This window comes from Crocodylus siamensis, chromosome 8 (assembly GCF_052110815.1).
Source record: "Crocodylus siamensis isolate JL-2025a chromosome 8, ASM5211081v1, whole genome shotgun sequence".
NCBI classification, from domain to species: Eukaryota; Metazoa; Chordata; order Crocodylia; family Crocodylidae; genus Crocodylus; species Crocodylus siamensis.
This window is the reverse complement of record NC_143402.1, coordinates 46,747,206-46,772,902: the sequence shown is the minus strand read 5'-3', so window position 1 is coordinate 46,772,902 and position 25,697 is coordinate 46,747,206. Positions and strand designations below refer to the sequence as shown.

The window sequence follows — 25,697 nt, the reverse complement described above, 5'->3', positions numbered from 1 at the left end:
TGGCCCAGGGAATTCTTTCAACTAATAGCCCCCAGGCTAATGATGACACATTCCCTGATTAATTAAGGGATATTTCTCTTGACAGCACCGAATTAAGTAAACTTATGGTCTCCAATTTAGTGAGTCCATAAGATGCAAACCTACCAGGCCTTCCCCGTATCTCCTGGCCAATGATTACAAATCTTAATATGAAAGGGCTTGTTGGAGAGATGCCTAGGTCAAGTTCTCTAGCCTTTGTCAGGCAGAAGGTCAGGAGAGATGATGATCCCTTCAGGCTGAAAATCTACAGATTTAAGATCTTGCTGTTGCAGGAGTGGATTAAAACTCTGCCTCAATGTCATGGGTACATACAAGACATGGTGGAGCCCGCCCACAGCAAAGCTGGCTGAGCTCAGGGCCTGACCCAGGGGAGTCAGCCCTGCTTTGTCCAGCTGCAGTGTCCTCATCTGCAAACGCCAACTGAGCCAGGGCCTGAGGCTGGGTTCACACAGGCTTGTTACATGTTTTGAGTTCATTGGAGGGTGAAAACGGAAGTGAAACCGACCATACAGCCCTGTCTGGCTTCTCGCTCCCAGCTGAGCCAGATGGAGAGAGTCAACTCAAGGCAAGAGCAATGAAAGGGAACAAGATGGGCTCAAAGTGCATTGGCTTGGTAATAATGATACCCAGCCCTAACAGGGCAGGTGCCTGCCACAGCATGCTCCACAAACAGCACCCAGGCTGGCAGCAAGGCAGAACCTGGGCAGCCCTGACAGTGCTGTAGAAGCATCTATTCCCTCTGCAAACTGCCGTAGTACAGGACCTGAGCAAGCACAATGAAAAGGAGCCAGGGCGTTCACTTGCCCAGCCAATGTCCTGAGTCCAGCTTGCTTCTCTCTGATTGAAGGTGCTGGAAATGTCCCTTGTAATGAATGCAATGTAGCACATGGGGACAATGGTAGCTCTCCCCTCCCACACCCAGGTGCACCAGATTTTTGCTGCTGCCGCCTCCCCTGCCAGCTACACAGGCTGAAGAAACTAGAAGGGCTTCCTGGGGTGGGGCCAACCACCCTTTCCCAGCCCCTCCCTTGGGAGCCAGCAGCTGCACTGTTAGCACCCACTCAGGATACACCAGCAAGGAGGAGTGAGAAAGCTCCCTCTTCGTCCAAAAGGGATTTGGGACCTCAGTGGGTCCGAGGCAGCTTAGCTACCCACACACCACCAGGAACCCAGACATCAGTGGTATGAGGGGGAACTCAGCCGAGTCCTCTCACTTAGACATTAGGGTGCTGGGCACAGCCAAGGGTCCCCCATCACAGTGGGATAGGGGAAGAACCTAGTAGCATGGGGGCTCTGGACCCTTAGGTGCATCTTGTTTGCTCCTTGTCATGGAAAAGAAGGGCAGGAGACATGGGCTCTCTTACTACCTCCTGTGGGCAGAGACCTCCTTGACTGTCTGCCCAGCTACCCTGGGAATGGGAGCAGCCTTTACAGGCTTGCAGAGAATCCCGTAGAATAGGGAGAGCAGATGTACCAGGAGGCACAAGGAGCCCCTCTCCCAGGATTGACTACCATCACCAGAGCCTCCATGGACACGTCCAGCTAGCGCCTCCCAGTGTTCAAGTGCAGTTCCCCCCATGCCTGGCACATGGGCATCACCTGTGTTTTTAGCCCTATGGCATACAGCCCTGGTGCAATAGGAGGGTACTACCTGCAGAGCCCGGGGTGACTCAGCTAATGGCTTTAGTCCTTTCCAGGCAGCTCTTACCCACCCCATCCTGAGAAGCAGGGAGTATGGACTAATGGCTAAAGCAGGGCCAGGGACTCTGGTGCCCTGGGTTCTGTTCCTGCCCCTGCCATAGATACACTGTGATGCCCAGCAAGTCCCTTTCCTTGCCTGTGCCTTGGTTCCCAGGGCTGTAAAATGGGGCTGACAGGTCCTGGCTCCCTGGTGATGGGGATGTTGTGAGGTCAAGCTCCAGCAACAGCTCTGGGCAGCTGCAGCCTGGTGCTGAGGGTGGCAGGGATTCAAGGCAGGCCCCCTGCTCCCAGCTACAGGGGCGGTTCTGTGGCATGAGAGCAGTCATGCCCTCCTCCTTGACTCACATGCCAGCTGCACCCATCCTGGGGGAGGCTGGCTCCTGGCCCAGGGGAAAGTTTTGGAGGCTGCTGGCAGCTGCCCTGCTGGGTGCCAGGAGCCTGGGAGAGAGGTGGCGCCTGGCGGTACTGGCCCAACACCCTGGAGGACCGGTGGGAGGCTCCTTCCCCTGCGGGCTGCCTCTGAATTAGGGTCTCACTGGAAACCCCCCCGAGAGCTGAGTCTTTCCCGCCCAAAGGGGCTGCGAGGAGCTGCCCCTGCGCTCCCGCGGCGTGGCCCGGGGAAGCAGCGCTGTGGGAGCGGGCGGGCACGGTGCGAGTTGCGGCGGGAGAAGCCGCCGGAGCTCGCGGGTCCTCCCTGGAGTTTGCAGGCAGCAGCCCCCGCCCCGCCCCGCCCCGCCCCTCCCACGCCCACGCCCGGGGCCAGGTGCTGCCCCGCGTTAGTGCGCACACGGGGGTGGGGCGGGGGGTGCCGGGCGCCCCGGAGCTGCTGCATCGCCCGCGCCGGGGCCCGGCCCTGCTGGGGGCGGGGGCGGGACACACCCGGCCCACGGGCTGCGATCGCGGCCGGGGCGTTGCCGAGCCGTCCCCGCCCGGCTCCGGCGCAGGAGGTAGGTGGAGCCGGGGCGGGCGCAGCCGGGGCGGGGCAGGGCGGGGCAGGGGCGCGTCGCGCACTGCAGCCGCAGCGGGGCCGGTGATTGACAGGGCGGCGGCGCGGGGTGGAGCCGGGTGGGGCCGCGGCCGCAGCGCGGAGCGAACAGAGCGGGGGCGCCGCCCCGCCCCCCCCGCAGCGGAGCCGCACCCGGGCCCGGCCCGGCCCGGCCCGCCCGGCCCGGCCCGACCCGACCGGAGCCCGCCGGGCAGCGCACAGCGCCCGCCCGCCGCCCCGATGCACTCCGAGGAGCCGCCGGAGAAAGTAAGTGCGGCCGGGCCGGGCCGGGCCCCCGCGTGCTGCCGGGCGGGGGCAGGGAGGCGGCGGCTCCACCTTGGGCAGCGGCCGCTCGGGGGCGACGGGCCCGGCGCGGGCTGCGGGAAGGGCCCGGCCCCGCCCCGCCCCGCCCCGCCTCGCCCGCGGCTCCGCAGCCCTTGTGCCCTGCCCTGCCCTGCCCTGCGCGGCGGCGGCTCCATCTTGCCCGGCCCCCCGCGGGCGGGCGGGAGCGAGGGGGCGGCGGCTGCCGGCGCGGGCGGTCCTGGCCGGGGCGGGCGGGGGAGCTCCTTGCCTGGCCCCGGCCCCGCCGCAGCGCCGCGCCCCCGGCTCCAGGCCCCGCCTCCCGGCCCCGCCGCAGCACCCGCCGGCGCCGAGGCTCTCGCTACTTCCTGAGCTGGCGGCGGCGGCGGCATCCCCATCCCCATCCCCATCCCCATCCCTGTCGGCCCCGGGCACGCCTGGCTGGCGAGGCTGCCGCGGGGCCGGGCGGGGCGGGGCGGAGGAGAAGCCCTGCTCCTTGGCAGCGGCCCGGGGGGGCGGGTTGGCATCGGTGTGGTCAAGGGGGATGCAGCATCTGCCCCCTTCAGCCTGCGCCGGCCGCTGGTTGGCAGGCTGGGCCGCTGCCCCCTCCCGGCTGGGGAGGCTTCTTGCCCTCGTGTGGGAGATGTGCCTCACCCCTCGCCTCAGGTGGGTTTCAAGGCAGGTGGGGACAGGTGTATCTGAATCCCTTCTTCTGGCTGGAGGATGCTGGCAGATGGCACTTTCAAGGACTTGCTGCCCCATCTGTCAGCACAAGAAGGATGCTTTCTTGCTCGCAGTCTGGGCGACTTCACTGTTCCCCTTCGTTCTGATGCTCTGGGCCTCTGAGTGATCTCTGTGTTAATCCTTTCCACATGGCATAGCTCTTGAGCTGGTGTCAGCAGTGGTTCAGACCTCTCCACTAGAAATGTGCTGTAGTGGCTTGTCTGTGAGGCAGGACTCTGCAAGCTTTTGTTTCCAGTGCTGCCACTGACTTGCCACATGGCCCTGGCACGTCACTTATCCTTCTTGTGTCTTAGCTGTCACATAAAGTGGGGAGAATGGTTTCCCCGATTAGGAGGTTGCTGGGGAACCTTAATGAGCGTATGTGTTGCAGGCACTGATGAAATGTTAGTTTTATGGCTAAGGTCTTGGGGCTCTTCTGTAATCTGACTGGGGAGGAGGCTTGTACACAGGTGACTTGAAGAGCCTGGTGAATGGGAGGCCTCCCTCCTTGGATGCATAGGACAGCTTTCACTGTGTGTCTGTTCTTAACCCTGTTGCCTGAGCATATAGCACCCTGCTTGGATGTTGGGTGCTGGCACAGCCTTTTCCTTTTCATATGCTGGCACTGGCATGATTGTTGGTGTCCACCCTGGCTCTTACAGTGACTGCTTTAAATGTAGAACCTACCGATGCCCCTGTAGACAACCTTGGCACTTGCTGCAGCTCAGGCTTCATGACTTGGTGGGTTTTCATGGCTTGGAGTTGAGAACCCATTTCTTTGGCCCATTATGCCAAGTGCATTAGATTATTTGCAGTGGTTCCCTAGTAGTAATCTCATTAAGGGGTTCCCAAAGCCCCATTTCAGCAAGGTAGCAAGAGGCATTTACAAGGCAATCCTAACCTGAGCTTTCCAAGGTAAGTTTCATGGCTGCCATTTTATGAATGAGAAAACAGAGAAAGGTTCAAGTGGTCCGAGGCATCACATCGCACTGAGACTTGGGACAACATGGGCTGTTCCCATCTTTGCCACTGACTCCCTGTGTGGTCTTGGGCACCTCACTCTCTCCTTTGGCCCCCGGTCCATGATGATGATAAAACTGCAGGATTGTTGAGGATAATCTGTAAATATTTGTGAGGCACCTTGATATTGGAAGGATAAGGGCTGTGTACATGAGTAGAGGCACGGAGCAATTGTGAAAGGTGACAAAGGGAGCCAGGGACAGGGATGAAAACAGAACCCAGGAGTCCTGAGTCTGAAGTCATCTAGTCTTTCTGACTGGTGGCAGTAGTACGAGTAGGAACCAGAGGCAATGTTTGGTCTGATCTGTCCTGTATCAATGGCAAGCTTAAAACATGTTGGTTTTCTGCTACTAAGCTTCACCACCATGTGACCTGTGTGGTGGTATCTGATGTGATCAACTGGTCCATTTGCACCTGTCTCCCTCCTTGCACCATTTCCATGCATCTCCAAAGGCCTTCCAGTTTAGGGCTGTCGCTTTTGAAGGAGCGACTCTTACCTTGTTAGGTTTAGAATAGGTATTACCCAGACTAACCTTCAGTAACACACAAGGAGCTGACCACATTTCCTGGGTTGACTGGACCAGGTACATTTTTATCCACAGTTAGTACATGGTACATCATTTTGTGTATTATTTTGCTTTTTGTTTAATTAAAAGGTGATTTGCCAGAGGGAATAACAAACAAATATTGACCTTGTGTCATCTTTCTCAAGGGTCCTTGATGGAGAAAGTCAGTCATGGGTCCTGCTGATTTTATGCTTCCCTTTAGAAATGTAAAACTTGGTTTTACTGGTGAACTCATGAGGTCTTGGAAGATGGAGAGCATTCTAATTAAACACATGGCAGATACGTTTCATATGGACTTTTTTCCCCACAAAGTTAATTAGGCACAGAAGCTAGTAACAAACCTTAAAGTGGTAAAATATCTACCAGCCCCATTCTTCAGCTTTCATAATCTTCTGATGTCATGATTTTTTTGGTCACCATCCACAGATGAATCTATTCTGGGAAGGAGTATTTGGTGATATGGCAACAAGAAGGCAGGTGGCTGGTGTATACAAGTGCTCTTACTGCTTCTAATGACAGTGGAGCTATACCAGGATGAACTTCAGTAGTGTCACTGCAAAACTTCCTGGGCATTTCCCAGTGTCATGGTGTACCTTGATGACCTGTTGCTTAACTCTGCCTCTCTTCCCACACTTGCTTCTGCCAGTCTGGCCAGGTGTCTTAATCATTCCCCTCTTTCTTTTGTACTTCCATATGCTTCATTTTGGTTGCTTGTGTCACTATGACTATCCAGCATTCCTCCAGATGACCCTGGGTCCCCCATCTTTCTCCCAGATATCTGGTTCCCTTGGCTGTCTTGCACTCCCAGATTCCTTCTCTCCAGAGATGCATTACTTGGACTTAGCTTTCAGCTGAATTGACCCTGTCTTGATCTATTACTTACAATAATCAAGTCTCTTGTTTAACCAAATCCCTTGCATAAGAATTCAGTTGTAATTCTCTCTGAATAGCAATGGCTAGGAGATCGGAACTGATGCTTTTAAGTTGGCATCTGTAGCACTTTCCAATGCTTTAAGTAGCCACAGGGGTGTAGATTGTAGCCGTGTTGGTCACTCTCTAGGCTCTTCTTAAAATAAGTTCCCATTTATTTTTATTGAGGAATAGCTTAAAATTAGGATCTGTTTTAACAATGTTAGTACTCAGGAGAGGGCTTCACCCCTGGAGTTCATCTGAATCTGTCCAGATTGCAGGGCACACCCAGTGGAGACTGGCTAATGCATGAAACATTGGGCTGGGACTCTGGGGACATGGGTTCTATTTCCAGCTCTCCCAGCAACCTGCTGGGTGATGTATAAAAAAAATAAAGAATTTCCCCTCCTGTATTTATTTCCTTTCCTAAGTCTGCGTGTTACACAAAATGTCCTCTGGGGCATAGATTGTTTCTCCCATTGTCAGTGCATGCAGTGCCAACCACAAAGCAGTCCTGATTTGGATTCTCCTGTAATTCAGATAATATTGCTTCATTTAACAGTTTTCTGATCCTTCATCCAGTGCCAGGAATGGAGGGATTAATACATCATTTAATTGGAATCAGGCAGATTACAGGTACCCTTGTGTTTCACAGGTGATTTGCAAATATTTTTCTTTTAAAATATATTTAACACTCTTTATTCATCTCTTTTAATAAAAATATATCTAGATTCTCCTGCGTTGTTTTCCTTGCTAGAGGACATATGGAGGATCACCCCCATTATAATGCCTCTTGTAAGTTGTTGATAGCTAATGGGGAAACTGAGTGTCTTGGAGTTTTAACAGGATCTGCCAAGTGTGTGTTAGTTATTAGAATTAAAGGGTGGTGGGAAAAGCTGGATTGTTCCAATGTAACCCTTGCAGTCTGCCCTACTCCATCACAGAGGCTGCTAGGTGCTATATGCCACACTTCAGTTAGGTCCATGCTGCCAGGGCCTGCACTGTGAATCTTTCACCAGCTGGAAGCCAGGAAACATGGAAGACCCCCATGCCCAAGAAGCTGTTTTTGGCAAGTGCAAAGATATCCAGCAGCCCACATTAGCTGGAGGGGATCTTTCCTGAATTAGCACTTTCAAGACTCAGCTTCTAGTTTAAAGGCTTTTAAGATCAGAATTGCTGGAAGTAGATTGCTATCAGCCTTGGACCAGTGGGAGTAGGATGTTTGGCTGGAGCAATGACTATGTCTTCTCCCTCGACTTGGGCTGGAGGTGTTGCCCTAATGCTGCATGGTAAGTCTTCTGATGTTTGCCTTCTGGGACCCACCCAGCCACCCTGGGTTGCCTTGGCAACTGGGTTCCTGAGTGGGCATTTTGATCCCTTTGGAGTCATGGCTGACTGGCTGTGTACCGAGCACTACAGAACGTAGCTATGTCATCCTCAGCATTTCCCATATATAGCATACAGGAATTGCTTTGTACCTGACTGTGCTGCACCCTCCTCTGGGGCCAGCCTGCTACCTCAAGGCCATGGAGATGTGCACGTTGCAAACATGTAAATATTAGAGCAGCCTGATAACCTGTGGAGCTGAGAAGGGGAAAAGTCGTTTTGCAGCTGCTAATTTGGAGTGTGCTGGTTCTGTCTATTCAGCATGTCCTGAATAGATAGCACTTCCCTCATGTGCTTGGTGTTCAAGCCTTGGGAAAATCGAGGAACTTGTGGTTGTAGGGAGTCTGTGCACGTGAGACCTCATCCATGGATCCCTTGGAGCTTGGCTGCTGGGGCATCATGTACTGACATAGCTGCATCAGTCTGAAACCCCAGTGAAAACACAGGACCTTGATGGAGAAAGAGGGTAGCTTGCATGAGTTTGCAGCCCTGTACTGCAGCTTACGCTAGAAGCAGCGGCCTCGCGTGGCCCTTCCCAGCCCGGGGGGTGTTCAAGCTGCATAAACAGCTGCTTGTCTCTAGCCTGGTGATGTGCTGGCTGGCACGCTGTACTTGCCAGTGCCTGGCAGTCTAGTGGCTAGCAGCATTTGAGGACAACTGTCTGAGATCCAGCGACATTCAGACCTTGTTGCTCTTTCCCTCCTGTCTACTCATCAGGCTCCCCACCGGACCCTCCATTAGTGATGCTTCTGTTCACCTGTTGAAGTGGCCCCAGCTGGGCTCCTTACTCCTCTGCTGCCCACCTTCCCTTCCTGATCATGTCCTCATTAGAGTAGCCCTGGCATGAGTTCGTGACCCTGGGATCCCTTGCTGGCATGCAGGGTGGTGCAGTACATGCCGTCCTGGGAAATCCGATCTCTGCTTTAAGCCTGGTGCCCCACTTGCTCGGGGTTTCTCGCTTGCTCACTCTTTTAAGGAAGTTAAATAGAATTAGTCTCAGCCCCTCAACAAAAGATTGCATTGTTGGGACTTACCAGGGCCAGTGGGAAAGCAGCACCTTCGCTTTGCTGGCTGTCACCTAATGGGGAAAGGGTGGCTTTGTGACTGGGTTTTCTCTTTGCTATGATTCTTTTCCTCCTCTCTTTGCTGCCCCTGCTCCTTCACTGGGAACTCCCTGCCCCTTCCAGCTATTGCAAGCTAGCAAATGTTCCTGTTTTTCTTGCTGAATACAGCTGGGTTTCCTGACCCCTTTGCACGGCTGTTGGGTTGTATGGTCACTGGCCAGGTGTTTGCTGCAGCCCGAGCAGAAGGCACATGTGTTATTTTTAGTGTCACACCAAAATAATGGCGAATGGGATAGTAAATAAATGCATGAATCCAGCATGACCCTGGGCAGGTCCTGTAAGCTTTTCTGATCTGCCATTCCCCATTTTGTGCTTGCATTGTTGCACTGCTTTCTCCCAGCCTCTGCCTGGTCTGCTCATTGCTGTATTATATGATTTGAATAGATAAACTGGAGTTAGGTGGATTTGGGGATGTGTGTGATCCAGACCCATCCTGTGCCAGCAGCTGCAAAGCTCCTTAGGCCAGTGATTGTCAACCGGGAGTACGCATACTTCTTGGGGTACTTAAAAAGGTCCCGGGGGATATGCAAACCTAATGTGGCCAATAAATGCCACATGCATGTGCAGGGCGGTACACTGGACTGAGCTGCGCAGGGGGCAGCTCCCGCTGCTCTGTGCACCCTGGGAGGGCACGGGGAGTACATGCCTCCCAGATCTATATGCGGGACAGGGTAGGCTGCCACTCTGGCTGGTGCTGGCACCTGGCTGTTCCTGGCAGGGGGATGGGTCGAGTTGCACTTGGGGTGGGTGGCAGTGGCACTGGGAGCAGGCCTATGGGAGAGGCTGCAGCCACCCCAGAGCTTGCTGTAGCACCTGTATAGCCCCCTACCAGCACTGCTGCTGCCTGCCCCGAGTGCTGCCCAGTCTCCTGCCAGAAACAGCCCAGCCTGCCCTGCCCCATGTGCAGATTTGGGGGCACATGCCCCCCCCCCCACCGCCCCGTGCCCTCTTGGGGTACGTGCAGCAGCAGGAGCCTCCCCTCCCTTCCCTGCGCCCCCTGGACCAGCTGATCGAAGCCGTGATCGAGGCCCCGGGTAAGGGATGGGGTGGGACTAGAGTGGATGCTGTGGTGAGGGATGGAGTAGGGCTGGGGCAGGCGGATGGCGCCACGAGCAGCACATGTGGGGGAGGCGGCTCCTGCTGCTGCGTTAACCCCAGGAAGGTATGGAGGGGGCATGTGTTCCTGGATCTGCGTGGGGCAGAGTGGGCTGCAGCTGCAGGCTGGGGCTGGGGCGGTGCTAGGCTCTTCCCGGCAGGGGGCTGGGCCAGGTTGCACTCGGGGTGGGCGGCAGCGCTGGGATGGGGTTATGGGGGAGGGGGCCTGCAGCCATGCCAGAATCTGCTGTAGCCCCGTCAACGCCCTCTCCCAGTGCTGCTGCTGCCCTCCCCGAGTGCAGCCTGACCCAGCTCCTGCCAGGAAGAGCCTGGTGCTGGCCCCAGCCTGCAGCAGCAGCCTGCCCTGCCCCTCCCCGTGCACAGATCCGGGGGTGCACACACCCTGTGCCCTCCCAGGGTGTGTGTAGCTGCAGGTGCTGCCCCCAGCATGGCTCAGTCCTGCGCCCCGCCCCGGCTGTGCAGCTCTAGCCCCAGCCCCACTGCTGGGCCAGCCTGCCCTGCCCTGCTCCGCCCAGCACGCAGATCTGGGGGCACACACTCCCCATGGTCTCCCAGGGTGCATGCACTGGTGAGAGCCGCCCCCCTCTCCCCATGCCCCCCAGACCAGCTGCGGCTCTGCCTTGTCCCGCCCTGGCTGAGCAGCCCAAGGCCCACTCCCGCTCCCTCCCTCACCGTGGGGGCCTTGATCTGCCTCCCCCGCCCCTTAAAACAAGAAAAAAATATAAAGGCATATATGAGTTGCAACTCTGAGTGAGAAAGGGTACACTTATTAAAAAAGGCTGAAAACCCCTGCCTTAGGCCACATACATTTTAGCCTGAGAAGATCCTCAGGCACCTTGACTTAGGCTTCTGCACATGCCCAGAAGTACCCCAGTCTGGGCCCTTCGGTGCTGTATTGCCACGTGGGCCCCTTTTGTGCTCTAGATAAGAGCCAAGGACATGCCAGACTCCACTTAAGAGGCCTAATCCATTAGGAGTGCCAAGAGCCCATGTTATTCACACCAACAATATTGAGTTCAGCAAGACCACTGTCCTTGGAAAAGCATGACAGGAGCAGGAAGAGGAGCTGATACTGGTGCCCATATTTCACGTAACAGCCCAATGGCTAGACCCCTTGCCTAGGAAGTGGGAAACCTGGGTTTTGTGCCCCCTCATCCTGAGGAGATTCAAACCCACCACGCTAAGGGAGTGCTCCAGCTGCCGGCCTGTAGTATAGTGAGGAGGGCAGAGCACCCTCTAGCCCATGTGGTGAAGCTGTCACTGGGTACCCACAAATGCAGGAGTCCTGGGGCCTGAAGGAAAGCCAGCAAGAGGGCACCCGACTGGTTCAGAGATGGGGGTGTTCCTCTGGGGGGCTTGTCCTGGATTCTGCTGTCTGCCAGCACAGCTTATGCATTTATATTTGATAGTCACTGGTTTGAAAACAGAAATAAACCTAGCAGCAGGGACAGAAGCCTTCCAGCTTGGTCAGGCTTGTCATAGCCCCCTGATTCTTGCACCGTTGGCTTCCAGTTTGGCTTCAAAACCAGGGGTACAGGGTACCTCACTGAGACTAGTCCAGAGGCATATGGTTAGGGCAGTCTTCTGAGGAAGTTAGAGTGGAAATCCCCTTAGGCTAAGGCAGGCTTAAAGTTTGGGTCTCCCACTTATGGCCATCCTATGAAACAGGGTGAATACCAACTGTTGGGCGCCTCCCATATGTACAGCACCCACTTGGGGCCTCTGTGCACAGTGGGAGCAAGGCTGAAGCCAGGGAAGTGTGACCGCTTGAAGGCAGGTTGGATTTGAGGCCTGAAGGAACTGGTGAATCCTGCTGAAAAATGGACAGTGTCCATTATACGTGATGAGTGTCTGTTGTAGTCCCAGAGATCAGAACGGGCTTGGGAACTGCTGTTATAGAACCAACCCCCTTCGCTTCATGCTTAACAGGGTTGTGGTTTGTTTTCCTTTTGGAGGAGGTGTGGGGAGCCGGGAACCCTGGACTAAAATGGTTCTGACTTTCCCAAACTGAAATAGAAACCATAATTTGCTCTATGCCTCTGTTTTTTCCTCCCCATGCCTTGTCTGCATGTCACCATGTGATTGCTAACCCTTCTGGAGCCTAGTTAGCAAGGACCTCATTGTTCAGACCACTTGTGTGTAGTTGCTGTGAACAAGCTGAATATGAATTCAGAGGTCCCTGGATAGCCTCTGCCCCATGTTCAAGGCTTGGGTGTTTTTTTTCCCCCAACTGAGTGGTCCCTGTTTCCTTTCAAGCTACTTATGAGAACGCTCAGAAAAAGCCTAGCGTCAACCATAGGATTGGCTTATAGTGTGGGTTTTTACCTCTTCCTGTCATCTGTTGAAACTCATGGGACTTGGTCACTGTGCAGCAATGCGGCTATGTCACTGGCCATGTACTCTGTGTACTGAGGGATGAGGGAGAAAGCAGTGAATTGGTTTGTATAAAGTCACCTTCGCTCTCTCTTTTTCCATCTTCCCTCCCCACTTCAAAGCAGAGTGAGCCCAGTGTGAACCTGAGGCACAGAGTAAAATGCCCCAAGGGAGCTTCTTCAATAGCAAGCTGTGCCCTGGCTCACCCCCAGATTGTGAAATATGTCCTAATATCAGTGCCCCAAGGTACGTGAGGAAACAGGTGAATGAAGGGAGGAGACCTCTCCAAGGTTGCATAAGGCATCCCTGGCAGAACCAGGCTGCTTAACTCCTGCCACGCTAGGCTGCTGACTCCAGATGAGTGACTCTGTTGTCTGGAGTTCAGCTAAGCTGGGAAATACTTCCATTCCATGTGAGAGCAGGACTTGTGGCCTCATAAGAAGCAGGGAAGAAGCATTGCTCTTTAAAGAAGTCAGTTTGGTTCCCCTTCAAATCAAGAACTGCCATGGCCATCAAGAGCATGAGTCGTCAGTGTGACGAAGTCATCAGCAAAGTTAACTGCACTTTATCATGCATCAGCAGATGCATGGCAAACAGAACCAAAGAGGTGATACTTCCCCTCTATTGGGCGCTGGTCAGACCGCAGTTGGAGTACTGCGCCCAGTTTTGGGCACCACACTTCAAGAGGGACGTGGATAACTTGGAGAGGGTCCAGAGAAGGGCCACTCATATGGTTAAGGTCTTGCAGGCCTGAGGAGAGACTAGGGCACTTGGACCTCTTCAGCCTCCGCAAGAGAAGGTTGAGAGACGACCTTGTGGCTGCCTATAAATTCATCATGGGGGTGCAGAAGGGAATTGGTGAGCCTCTACTCACCAAGGCACCCCTGGGAGTTGCAAGACATAATGGCCATGAGCTAGCAGAGAGCAGATTTAGACTGGACAGTAGGAAGAACTTCTTCACAGTTAGAGTGGCCAAAATCTGGAATGGGTTCCCAAGGGAGGTGGTGCTCTCCCCTACCCTGGGGGTCTTCAAGAGGAAGTTGGATACGTATCTGGCTGGGGTCATCTGAACCCAGCACTTTCCTATCTATGCAGGGGGTCGAACTCGATCTATTGAAGTCCCTTCTGACCCTAACATCTATGAGTGGCTGGTGGATAACGAACTGGGGTTTATTTATTCCACTCTGTCACTGGTGGCCTATGTAGCCTTGGTCAAGTCACTTTCCCTTTCTGTGTCTCCTCCCCTGCTTGTTCCCTTCAAACCGTAAGCTGTTTGGAGTGGTAACTGCTGTGTGCGCAGTACTCCTGGCTCCAATTTGGTAGTTCCTGGGCATAGCGGTAGTATTCAGTCAGTGATTGATGTCCCAACTCCTTGATACCTCTTTGAGATGAATCCAGCCTCTGGGGTGCATCCTCTGACCCAGGAATTGTGCACCTGTGTGTGTTGGGCATGGCTGCCCCCTACACCCTTCTCAGTTGCTTGCTGCCTCTGGCAAAGCTGTTTTCTAAGCATGTACGCTCTCTGACATTGAGAACTTGCAGTTCCGCCTGGGGCTCGCAGATATCCTTGGCATCCCTGCTTGGACCTCCCCCCTCTCTGCATTGCTGTGTTCTTGACTCACGTCACTGTTGCTGCCCTTTGCAACAGAAGTGCTTTACGTGGCAGGAGGTTTGGTAGGGGATAAGGAGGCACTTCCTGCATGACCAGTAGGTGGTGCTAGAGCTCCAAGTGCCACCCTGGGGTGGTGTCAGGCTTGGGGCTGTGGCAGTGGGGCTCTATCTCAGGGATGCTTACTGAGTTTTGCCAAGCCATTGATGGCTGTGTGACAGGCAGCCAGGGGCAGATGATGAATATCAATTTTCTAAAAATTTTAGGGGCTCCATAGGCTGGACAGAATGGCCTGGCGGGACACATTTTGCCCATCCCTGCTCTAGCTAGATGTGGGTAGTACCGTTGTCTGGTATTAAGGACCTGAACCTCTCAACAGAACTGGGCCCAAAACAAAACCCTTGTGTTTGGAGGGAGGTGCTGACTTGAGATCCCAGCTGAGAAGTTTGGGTCTTTTCCAGAATAGAGCTGAGTTGAGCTGGGAGTCTGGGGATCTTCAAGCCTGTGTGGCCTGGCCAATTGGCAATGGGTGACAGAGCCCCTCGTGTTGATGTTACCCCAGTTTTATTTCCAGCTGAGCTCTGGTAGTTGCTATCGATGGGCATTGGTAGAAGGAATTGGCAGAGTCGGTCCAGTTTGCAGTGGAAGGATGCCTGCCTCAGCAGAGGAGCTCGATTGGTTTCTTGCCTACGGGCACCAGTCCTACCCTCTGGGCTGTACCTGCTTTGGGCTTGGTCTCCCAGGCTGTTCGTTGGGAACCCCTCCTCTATCGGGCTGTGTTTGCTCTCAAAGAGGCTGTTCTCAGCCTTCATGCTTCAGGGCATATGCTGCTCCCAAGCTGGCTCAGGAAGGGGTTTTAAATGTAGGCAGGTTGGGGGCTGCTGCTGTTTCTTTCTGGTATATCGGGTGCAGGCTTTTGTTGGGGACAGGATGCTGTATTAGATGGGGCAACTGCTTCTGTCCTGTTGCTCCAAGATTTAAGGAGTAGGTTCTCAAGGACTTCATTGTTAGGCACCTATAGGAGAACAAGGTGATCTGAAACAGCGTGAATTTGCCAAGAGCAAGTCATGCCTGACCAACCTGATTTCCTTCTAGGATAGTGACAGGATCTGTGGATGTTGTATACCTTGACTTTTAACAAGGCCTTTGATACTATTTCTTATGACATTCTTATTAGCAAGCTAAGGAAATACAGACCACATGAAAGTACTGTAAGGTGGGTACAAAACTGGCTGGATTATTGTACTTGGTGAGTAGCCCTCAGTGGCTCTATGTCTGCTTGGGAGAAGGCATCAACTGGGGTTCCCCAGAGGCTGAACAATACTAGATCCAGGGCAGACATTTTCACTAATGATTTGGATGTTGGGACTGAGTACATGCTTAGCAAATTTGTGGATGATGCCAAGTTAGGCGGAATAGCAGACAGTCAGGAGTATGTGGCTGGGAGCCAGAATGACCTGGATGGACTGGAAAAACGGTCCAGGGTCAATCAGATGAGATTCAGCAAGGACAAGTACAAAGTCCTGCGCTTGGTACAGAATAACCACATGCACAAATACGGACTAGGGAATGACTGGGTAGGCTGCAGTACTGCAGAGAAGGGCTTGGGGGTTATAGTGAACCATAAGCTGAATATGAGCCAATAGTGTGCTCTTGTTGCAGAGAAAACAAAGAGCATACTGGGTTGTATTAGCAAAGGCGTTGCTTGCAAATCAATGGAAGTGATTAGGATTATTCTGCTCTGTTCAGCACTGGTGAGGCATCACATGCAGTATTGTGTCCAGTTTTGGGCCCCACATTTCAAGAAGGATGTGGGTTGTTTGGAAAGACTCCAGCACAGGCCAACAAAAATGATTAGGGGCCTGAGAGACTAGACTTATAAGGAAAGGTTGAAAGAACTAGGTTTAGCTTAGAGAAGAGACCAAGGGGAGATTTAATAACAGTCTTCAAATACCTGAAGGGCAATTATTTAGAGTATGGAGATTGGCTTTTCTCAGTGACCATGGGGCATAGGACTAGGAGCAATGGCCTCAAGCTGCAGCAGGGTAAACTGAGGTTAGAGATTAGGAGGAACTTTCTTATTGAGAGTTGTCAGGCATTGACAGGCTATCTAGAGAAGTTTTGCAATCTCTGTCTGGAAACTTTCAAAAGCAGGTTAGATAGACACTTGGGAGGGATGGTTTAGTCAGGGATGATCCTGCCTTGAGCAGGTGGCTGGACTAGATTACTTTATGAGCTTCTATCCAGCCTTATTTTCCTATGACTTGAGGCCTGTGTACATGCTGGGGCTGCTGCCACCATAGCTGTGCTGGGACAGCTGTGCCAGCGAGCCCCCCTGCTGGAAACACGCTGTGTGGCGGGAGGAGGGCTTTTTTTGGCAGAGGTGCCCTTGTGTCTGCCTAGCTGTGTCTCCGGGCAGGAGGGGCCAGGATCTCTTCAGATCCTGAGCTGACCCAGCTGCACCTGCAGAACCATGGCGTGCAGACCTGCCCGTGGTGTCTTTCTCTCCAGCTGAGAACGGTGGGTGCTTTCTCTCCCCCCAGCAGTCTGCATTGCTATTGCTGCTGTGGCTGCTTCCCCCTCAGTCTCTGGCCCTGTGTAGTAGGTGGGAGGCGGAGGGAGGTAGGCTTCATTGCAGCCTCCTTCACTGGTTTTTCAGGGTGAGGCTCTTGGGCCTGTGTCAGGCAGGCGCTGTGTGAGCTGCTGCTTATCCTGCCTGTCCTGGGCCTGCGCCCTGCTGTGCTACTTTCCCCACCCCCTCCACAGCTGTCAGCCCTGGGCCTTGGCAGCTCCTGCCCCCTCCCTACCCCAGCTGTCTCTTTTTGGGCCAGATCAATCTCTGAGCTCAGAGAAAAAAATCAAATTCTCTGCAGCTTGGGAGCCAAGTTAAACAGGCCCCAGGAGGCACCTGCCAGGGGCCCTACTTCCTCCCTGTCCTTCTGGCCAGGGATTAGTGGGGCTGGGCTGTCGTTGGGACCCAGCCAGCTCTCCAGCGGTGTGTTAGCCTGCTAACCACACCCAGCTGTGTGTGGCTGGTGCCCGCCTGGGGCTGGGACACCAGTGTTGCAAAAGAGGCTCCAGGTTCATGAGGTGGAGCAGCTGACAGGTCAGAGGATTAGGCTGAACAAACACAAAATCCAGCCCCTGCTTCCCTGCCCCGCTCCTCCACTCCCCCCAGCACTGCAGCCAGCTCACTGCAAACACCCTGCAGGGTTGTGCCTCCCAGTGACAGCAGAGCTGGCTTGGGGCATCACTGGCAACCTGGCTCCACCCCCATCCGCACCCCCACCCCCACCCCTGAGCTCTGGGAATGGGTGAGCAGTCTGTGGCCTGGTTTCTATTTCTTCTGGCCTTTGGCAGGAATCGTGCCTTGCTGCAGGCCTTCTGGAGCTGTGGTTCTTGGCCCTGGCATCAAGATATTTGGAGGCTTTGCCAAGTGTATTTGGGCCAGTGCCCCCTGCATGCTAAGAATCCTGCTGTAGCCTGTGGCTCCACTGTCCAGTGTAGCACTGAAGAGACCTCGAGTCTAACTCAATCCACATCAGATCTGTTCTGTTCACAGGTAACGAGTCCTTTCTCTAGCTGCCAGCCCTGCCCGCCTCTTCTGGGACTGGGGAGTCCTGTGAATTTGGTCTGAACACAGCAGAGGATTGTGGTGGGGGTCTGAGGACGTACCCATAGTGGTGCTCTCCACAGGTACGTGCAGAACAGTCCTCTCCACAGGGCAAGCAGCACATGAATCATCCAGCTTCCTTAAATGACTTGCCCAGAGTCACATGCACTGGCTAACCTTTTAACCAGCTCTGGCTGTAACAGCAAGGATGCCCAGGCAACTTGAGGTTCATTCAGGAGCCTGGGATGGACCTGACTCAAAACCCAAGCTTCCTGGTCGTCCCTGCTATTTTAAATCTAGTTTGCTAACACTGCTCAGCCATGCCTCTCTTGACAAATCCTGTCACCTGGCACACTGGACCCCTGCTTTGAACTGGTGCCATAGGAGCCTTTTCTAATACAAGCAGTAAAAGCTGTACAACTGGTAGTCTAGGTGCTTACACTGGGCTAGCATGGGGCTGGTCCAGCCTGGGTTCGGAAGGCATGAGTTTAACATGGGCTAAATCTTAGAAAAGGCTAGGAAAGGTTTTGTATATTGCTCATCTGTTTGCAGCATCCTCCCAAGTCTGGTGGTCGTACCAGCAGAGCTGACTGGCTCTCTCACTATCCTTTTGTAATCTCAGGTGCCCATCACCTAGATGCAGTGTGATTTTTCCAGCAGCTTCTTCCAGGAGCATATTCCCTGGCTTTGCTTCTGAATCCAGCCCGGCCCTGCCCTGTTTCCCTTCAGCTTCTCCTTCTCCTCTTATCTCTGCCCTAGATCACCTCTAATTTCCATATGAATCTGGGACACTGTGCTGCTATCTTGTCTCTTAAAGCCATCCCAGCTCAGCTGATAATGCCTTTTAATTGTTGCTCCCCACTGTTACACTTGTCAGCAATCACCTTCCCTGGGTGCCCAGGCTCTGGCTCCAAGAGCTCACCTCTAGACTGCACAACCCAGGACAGATGTCCTATACTGTCCTGGGAGCTGAGCAGCTGAGGACTCACCTCTCTGTGCCTGCTTCCCCACTTCAGGTTGGAAGCCAATGCTCTTAGGACTTTTTTCCCTTTCCTCTGAGCTACCCGTCTCTGCCCTCCTGGCACAGCTGTGGCTGGTGCTGGAAGCCAGGGCCTGAACAGCAGCACAGGGGCGTGCTGGGCATGTGGTAGAGCCTTCCAATGATCCTCTTACCATTGCATGGTCCCTGCTTTGCTGGCTGTTCCCTGCTGTCTTTCGCTGGCTTTCCCACTCCATGTTCTGCTCTCCCGTTATACCCACTTGCTCTCTACCTACAAGCATCTATCACAGGCCATGCTCTTTGGTGATGTGATGTGATTGACTCAACTCAGTCCAGACCTCCTTTGTAATATCCAAAGCCCAAAGGGGCACCTGGCCTCCTTGTTTCCTGGCCTTCTTGGTATTTCTCACTTCACTGATACTGACATGGTCCATTTCCTCAACGTCAGCATGAACTGGGCAGGGATATTCCAAGGAGTGTCTGGGCATCCTTCCTGGGATGGGAGTGGCTCCCTGTCCGTATCCTGGAGGTTTTATCCTTATCTTTTTTTTTATATCCCTAGAGTCCCTTCATCTTGCTTTCCTGTCTTCTCCTCCTCTCTGCGTGTGGGGTTTCTGTCTTCTTCGGGGCTCAGAAGTGGCTTCTGACTCAGATCTTTGAATATGGCTGTGTCAAGGTTTCACTTCCTCTGAGGGCTGAGGAAGTCCTTGCGAAGGCACCCTGTCTTGTGTGTGCGAGGAGGTGGAAGGTGTGGCAGTGGAAGTGAGAGAACCTTGTGCTCTGCAGGCATCTGCCATGGTGGGTGTGGAGATGGGTGGTCTTTCCTTCTGCTCATCAGCTTGTTCGTTGCCCAAGACCCCATAACAGAACTTTCCTGGTGCCTTTTGGATGCAACTGGCTAGCACTCTACATCCACAGCCAAACCTTATTTGAGGTCATTACAGCAAATCTATCCTGTTGTGACCAGTTCTTGCATTCCTGCAGGGGGGTTTCAGATCTCCCTGGGCACCCCTAATTTTTCCTCATCCTGATGCACAGCAACAGCATGGCATTTAGCTTGATTCTGTCCTGGGAGGAGGATGGGCTAAGTTGTCCCTCCAGTGGAGTCGGCTTTAATTTTGCCTTGGTTTTGCCCTCCTTTTGGTTCAGCACAAGCCCTATGCTGACTGTGGCTATGCAGCCAGAAGCTTGTCACTCCTACCATCTCGTAGATTGGGGGGTGGGTGGGGGGCATGGGGGCTGTGGTGCGAGTGGATCCTGGTGGTGTCTCTTAGGAACCAAACTGCTCTCTTCTCCTGCCCACTAGCCTCAGGAACACCTGGAGAGTGGTTTTAACCCTGGTGAGTTTAGGGACAGAAGCTGGCTTTGGTTCTTCTGTGTGCTTTCCAGGTCAGTGCTGGAGAAATGACAATACTGGATCCCATTTGGAGCTTTGTTGTGGAAAATGGATGTGTTGCTACAGGGGAGTGGCTGTTAGAGAGGATAATGCTTATGGGTGTGTCTGCATGAGGCCTTTACTGTGGAGCTGCCTCACTAGCTCCTCAGCAAACATCTCATCTTCTGCACCTGCAGTGCTATTAGGATGGAGTAAACTAATTAACTCCTGGCCAGGTTGTAAATACAAGTTCTATCCTGCAGCTGCAAGGAGAGTTTTATTCTGTAGCAATGCATGTGAAGAGGCTGACAGGGCTGGCTGGGGCACAAGGGTGCTTCAGTGTGGGAACTTCCTGCCAGCTAGCCCTGCACTGGAGTACCCTTGTGCCCCAGCCAGCCCCTCCACAGCATGTTGAGCTGGGTCCTGAGCCTGCCAACTGTGGCTGCTCTGGCCTGGCTCTATGTGCTGTGGTCCTGGGAGCATGTTCAGACATGGTGCCCAGGAGCAATAAACTCCAGAGTGATTATTAATTTATTGTGTCATAAGTAATTGCACATGTAGATGCACCCAGTGGGCAGGGAGGCAGGATCATATAGGCCGGATAAGCTACCTGCAGAGAGTTTCTGATTTGAGTGTGGGGTTGGCAGGGCCTAGAAGCTGGGAAATCTGTTTCCAGTAGTCATGGGCTTAGCAGGAACTTGAGGAAATTAAGGCATGGAGCTTAAGATGGTCCCCCAATGATTGCAAGGGGTATGTAATGATTTGTAGTGGTCTATAATTAATTCCTCTAATAGTAGGACATGCTATTGTCATTTCCCTGACCCTCCTGCTGTCAAAGCAGGTGACTTTTTTCTTTTTTTTGTGTGACCCATCTCCATGAACCACTGAGAAAGTTACCTGAGTTCTGGCAAGCAGTACCGGAAGGGTGACTGTGGATAAAGACTTTGCTGCCCCATGCTTGAGGGATGATGCAGGGTATAGGATGTGTAAAGTGCTTTGTACCTCTTGTGGGTTATGGTACGTAGGGGCATGGGGTGAGGCGGCTGCTCATGCTCAGAGGCAGATCCAGGAGGGGTGCAGTGGTGCTGTTGCACCCCTCTTTGATTGTTGCTTCCCCCAGACTTTAGCTAAAAACCTTAAATTTGGTGTGGTAGTATTAACTTAGGTGTAGAAATGACTGACTGAAGTATCGGAGGCATTGGCAAGCCACTCAGGAAGGCTAGTTTTGGTTTATGAATCTGAGTAAGAAGTATACATTTAACTTTGTTGATTGCAGGACTAATGACATAATATCTTTTGACTATATTTTGCCTAGTTTGGTGTGTTTTTTATCATTTTAGATATAATCTAGCAAATGAATGCACATTCTGATAGTTATATTTGTTTTTGCTTTGATATTAAATGTAGTAAAGCTTCTAGTTTCTCTTTAATTGGAGACAGTTGTGTTATATGATGACGTGCCATGTCATCTGCACCTCCCTTTTCAAAATCCTAGATCCATCCATGCCCATGCTGTCCTTGGGGTGTGTGCGTGTGTTCCTTCCTAGCTGTTTTAAGGAGTGGGGAGAGGGCTGCAAGGACTAAGAAGGGGCTTCTTGGCTGGATCCCCAGGAGGACTTGGATAATGCATCCCTTTCTCTTGCATCAGACATTTTGCTTCTGGTGAAATCCACAGCCCTGAGTTTGGCTCCATGCAGCACCCGATGATAGTGTAGATGGCAATATGGTACAGCATTTGCTTGTATTTGCTTGACCAGTTTTAGTAAGAGAAGAGGCAAAGGGAATAAGCAGGTAAGAGAATGTTGAGGTGAAGAAGATGGATTAAAAGAAGTAGACTATGGGTTGCTCAGAATATGTTTAGTTGTTTTATGCCAGTTATATCTTGTCCTAACTAGATCCAGCTTAAACAGGAACTACAAATAAACCTATGAATATTAACTAGAGTAGAACCTATTAGGAACATTGTTTAAAAAATGGCCTTATTTAGGAAGCTTTCTGTTTATTGAGCCAGGCAGTAGAGTATAAAAATCTGGGTTCACCTTGCAATATTTGCTCTTCAGCCTTGAACTGTGGTTTTTGCTGAATTATCCATCTGGAAATGACCCAATATAAGTGCTCTTTTTAAAATATAATGTAACACCTAGATGAGAACTCTTTATACCTAACAGGCTGACCACCTGTTAGAGGATTTTTAAAGACTTTAGGACTCAGATAATTTAAAATTTAATTGATCTCAAATGTTAACCTGATTGTAAAATGTGCATTCATTTAGAGAATAAAAGATTTTAATCATTGGCTTGACATGCTTTCCCTGTTCTGTTTGATCATTTATGTCTTGTCTGAATTTTTATTGTGTTTTTGTGAGTATTTAATTTTGGTGGGACTGGCTCTTCAAATTCTTCTTGGCTCCCAGAATACCTCTGGGGGTCAGCAACAGTTAGGCAACTGAGATTTGAAATCCACAGAAAAACAAGATTCTTCAGGGTAGGTGTATGTTAGTGAGAGTCCACAGAGGAGTGTGTTAGCCTGGAGTGAAGGTGGTGCTGCGCGTAGATGGCTTAGAGGGTTTGTTCTCATAGATTTCATAGACATTAGGGCTGGAAGGGACCTTGGAAGATCATTGAGTCCAGCCCCCTGCCCAAAGGGCAAGAAGTCAGCTGGGGTCATAGGATCCCAGCAAGATAAGCATCCAATTTGCTCTTGAAGGGTGTTCAATGTAGGTGCTTGAACCACCTCTAATGGCAGGCTGTTCCAGACCTTGGGGGCTCGGACAATAAAGAAATTCTCCCTTATGTCCAGCCTGAAACAGTCTTGTAGTAGTTTATGACCATTCGACCTCGTCATCCCCTGGGACACTGGTGAACAAATGTTCCCCTAGGTACTGGTGCTCACCCGATAAACTTATAGGCAGCCATCAGATCAGCCCTGAGCCTTTTCCAGGCTAAAGAGTCCCATGGCTCTCAGCCTGTCATTGCAAGGTCTGTTTTCCTGACCTCTGATCATCTGCGTGGCTCTTCCCTGGACTCTCTCAAGCTTCTCCACATCCTTTCTGAATTGTGGAGCCCAAAACTGGATGCAGTATTCCAGCTGCGGCCTCACCAAGGCCGAGTACAAGGGGAGAATGACGTCCCTGGATTTGCTTGAGAAGCATCTATGGATGCAAGCTAGCGTTTTGGTCGCTTTACTAACTGCAGCATCACATTGCAGGCTCATGTTCCATCTTGTGGTCAATGATGACCCCCAAGTCTCTTTCTTCCGTAGTGCTAGCCAGCGTAGCACTGCCGAGCCTATAAGGATGCTGCAGGTTTTTCTTCCCCAGGTGGAGAACCTTGCAGTTTTTGGTGTTAAACACCATCAGGTTCTCGTCTGCCCTTTTGCTGAGCCTGTCCAGGTTGGCCTGGATCGCCCGCCTGTCTTCTGGTGTGGATGCTTTGCCCCAAAGTTTGGTGTCATCGGTGAACTTGGCCAGTCCACTTCTGACTCCAATGTTCACAGCTTTAATTAAGATGTTGAACAATATGGGTCCAAGGACAGAGCCTTGGGGGCCCCCACTGGTCACAGGGCACCATGACAATTGACTTCTGTCAGCCACCACCCTCTGGGTCCGACCATGGAGCCAATTTCCCAGCCAGCAGATTGCGGTGCACCCAAGACCACAATTGGCCAGTTTTGCCAAGAGGTGATCATGGGATACCAGATCAAAGGCTTTTTTGACGTCAAGATATGACATCAATCTTTTCTCCCTTGTCCAGGTGATAGGTCACCTGGTCGTAAAAGTTTTTAATAAACTTTTCTAAGATCTATCCCAGGACAGAGGTCAAGCTAATGGGCCTATAGTTAGCCGGATCCACTTTCCTCCCTTTCTTGAAGATTGGCACCACGTTGGCCTTCTTCCAGTCTTTGGGCACTTCACCAGAGCGCCACAAGTTCTCAAAGATCGGTGCCAGGTGCTGAGCTATGATGCTCACCAGCTCCTTTAGTACCCTGGGGTGTAGATTGTCAGGACCACCTGACTTGAAGGTATCCAGCCTCTCAAGGTGTTCCTTCATGAGGTCAGCATTGATGGAGGGCAGGGGATCTCCCTCACTGGGATCTGCCTGTCCCGTAGTGGGCATGGGTGTCCCATGGGACTGATGAAAGGCCAACACAAAGTACCCATGTAATAGGTTAGCTTTTTCCTGGGCATCAGTTGTCCCATCTGGTTTAGCAGGGGTCCAGTGTTGCCCTTGCTTTTCCTCCGACTCAAGGCTCATCTTTTCTTCCCTTTCCCTTTTTTCACCATATTTGTTCCAGAGGTGGCTGAATTTCACTAATACTCATGTGTCCAAAGGGCGCACTGTCCTTTTTGGTGTATTTATTCAGTGTGAAATTTAATAAACAATGACATGGATCATTCATTGGCAGCCATGGGAAAGTCAGGCCTAGTTCAAGGATATAAACTGTGTGCGCCTGCCAGGGAATCTAGGTGGCTACAGAAGGTGTTGTGATGAGCACCTCAAGGTGGGGGGGAAGCTCCTGGCTGACAACTTATTGGCTGAAGCCTTGGTCAAGACAAGTCCAGGGCATCAGTTTCCTCTTACGACCTTAGACTTTGGGGAGATATGAAATTTTCTCTGCACCCTTGGTAGGTCAGTTGGGACATTAACAGAGCGCTGGTTCAATGGCAGACATAGACTCCATGCCAGGGGGTGTTTCTTAGCATCCTCTCCTTATTACACGGGAACTGCCCTGTGTGTGCACAAGGATCCTTCCACATGGCATCTTTCTGTCATGCCTGATGCTCCTCATACCTGTGGAGGTGACTGGTGGGATGCCAGACGGCCTTACTGCTGACGAATGCTGACAGAGGTTGTAGGGTCCCTGCTTTGTCCAGGTGGCTGTCTAGTCCTTGGTTCCTTCAATGATTAACGTCAGACAAAGAAGCATTCGTTTACTCGTCTCTTGATTTCTGAAGCGCTCTTCTGTGATCTAAGCACTGGGACCAAGATGAACCCATGTTGGGGAACTAACCAACAAAATAACAATTAACTGGTGTCAGTTAAGGTCTGTCTCCTTGGTCCCTGGATATCTCTGCCTAATGATCTGCTTCTGTACTTCCTTAGGGGTATGTCTAAGGCATCTATCCCTAAGTTACCAATGATGCTGCTTAAGAAGCATGAATAGTATCTTAAACAGCTCTCTGCAGTTCTGGGATTCTGCTGCTCCATCCTTCCTCACCCCTCTCATCTTGGTTCTTGTCACCCCAACTCCTACTCCTTTTTCCCTCCCCTGCCCCTTCTTACCTTTCTTCCCCCCATACAGGGTGTTCATGCTCGTGCCAGTGGGAATGCAGTTAGCATCCCAGGCCCTGTGGCTGGGTAGCATCCCAGTTTTGCTGAGGGGGCAGCTGAGATGTGCTGGGATTGTACAGGTCGGTAGCGGGGCTGGAATTAGAACCCAGGAGTCCTGGCTTCTGCGTCCTTGACCCTCCGAGTTGCCCTTTCTTGCTTTGTAAATTCTGTTCTTCCTCCATATGCACTGGAGGGGACGGGGTGGGGAGAGGAAGCTGAGGGGACCCAGTGGTTGGATCAGGGGGAGCAGAAATCGGTCCAGTCCTCTCTTGAGCAGTCATTTTACTTTCTGTGTCCAGCTCCTGTGTGTGTTTGGCAGGAGAGGGGCTCTTGTATCGGCCCCTGCTTGCTCAGCCCCCAGAGCCTGGCTGCGTGCACTGGGAGCAGAAGCTGCCCCCTCTCCAGCCCTGTGGCCAGCCAGCTGCCAGGACGCTTGGTGGCTGAAGGCATTGCTCATTCGAAGTTCCAGCGAGCTTTGCTGGCCAAAATGCTGCCACCCCTGGGCCCCACTACAGAGTCTAAGTGGGG

The 25,697-nt window shown here is 52.5% G+C and overlaps 1 protein-coding gene across 2 annotated transcripts in view; it reads left to right on the top strand.

Moving 5' to 3' along the window:
* Positions 1-2,748: 2,748 nt before the first annotated feature.
* KLF8 (KLF transcription factor 8) overlaps positions 2,749-25,697 on the top strand; it is a 98,063-nt gene continuing 75,114 nt past the window's right edge. Inside the window, exons 1-2 of one of the 2 annotated variants that reach the window (XM_090058955.1) lie at positions 2,750-2,992; positions 17,414-17,547. Coding sequence is in view for 1 of the 2 variants with exons in the window: in XM_090058954.1 (XP_089915080.1) it covers positions 2,966-2,992 (27 nt within the window). In the remaining variant the exon portion in view is untranslated. Of the gene's footprint in view, positions 2,993-17,413; positions 17,548-25,697 lie in introns of both variants that reach the window. The other variant, XM_090058954.1, reaches the window with a different exon arrangement.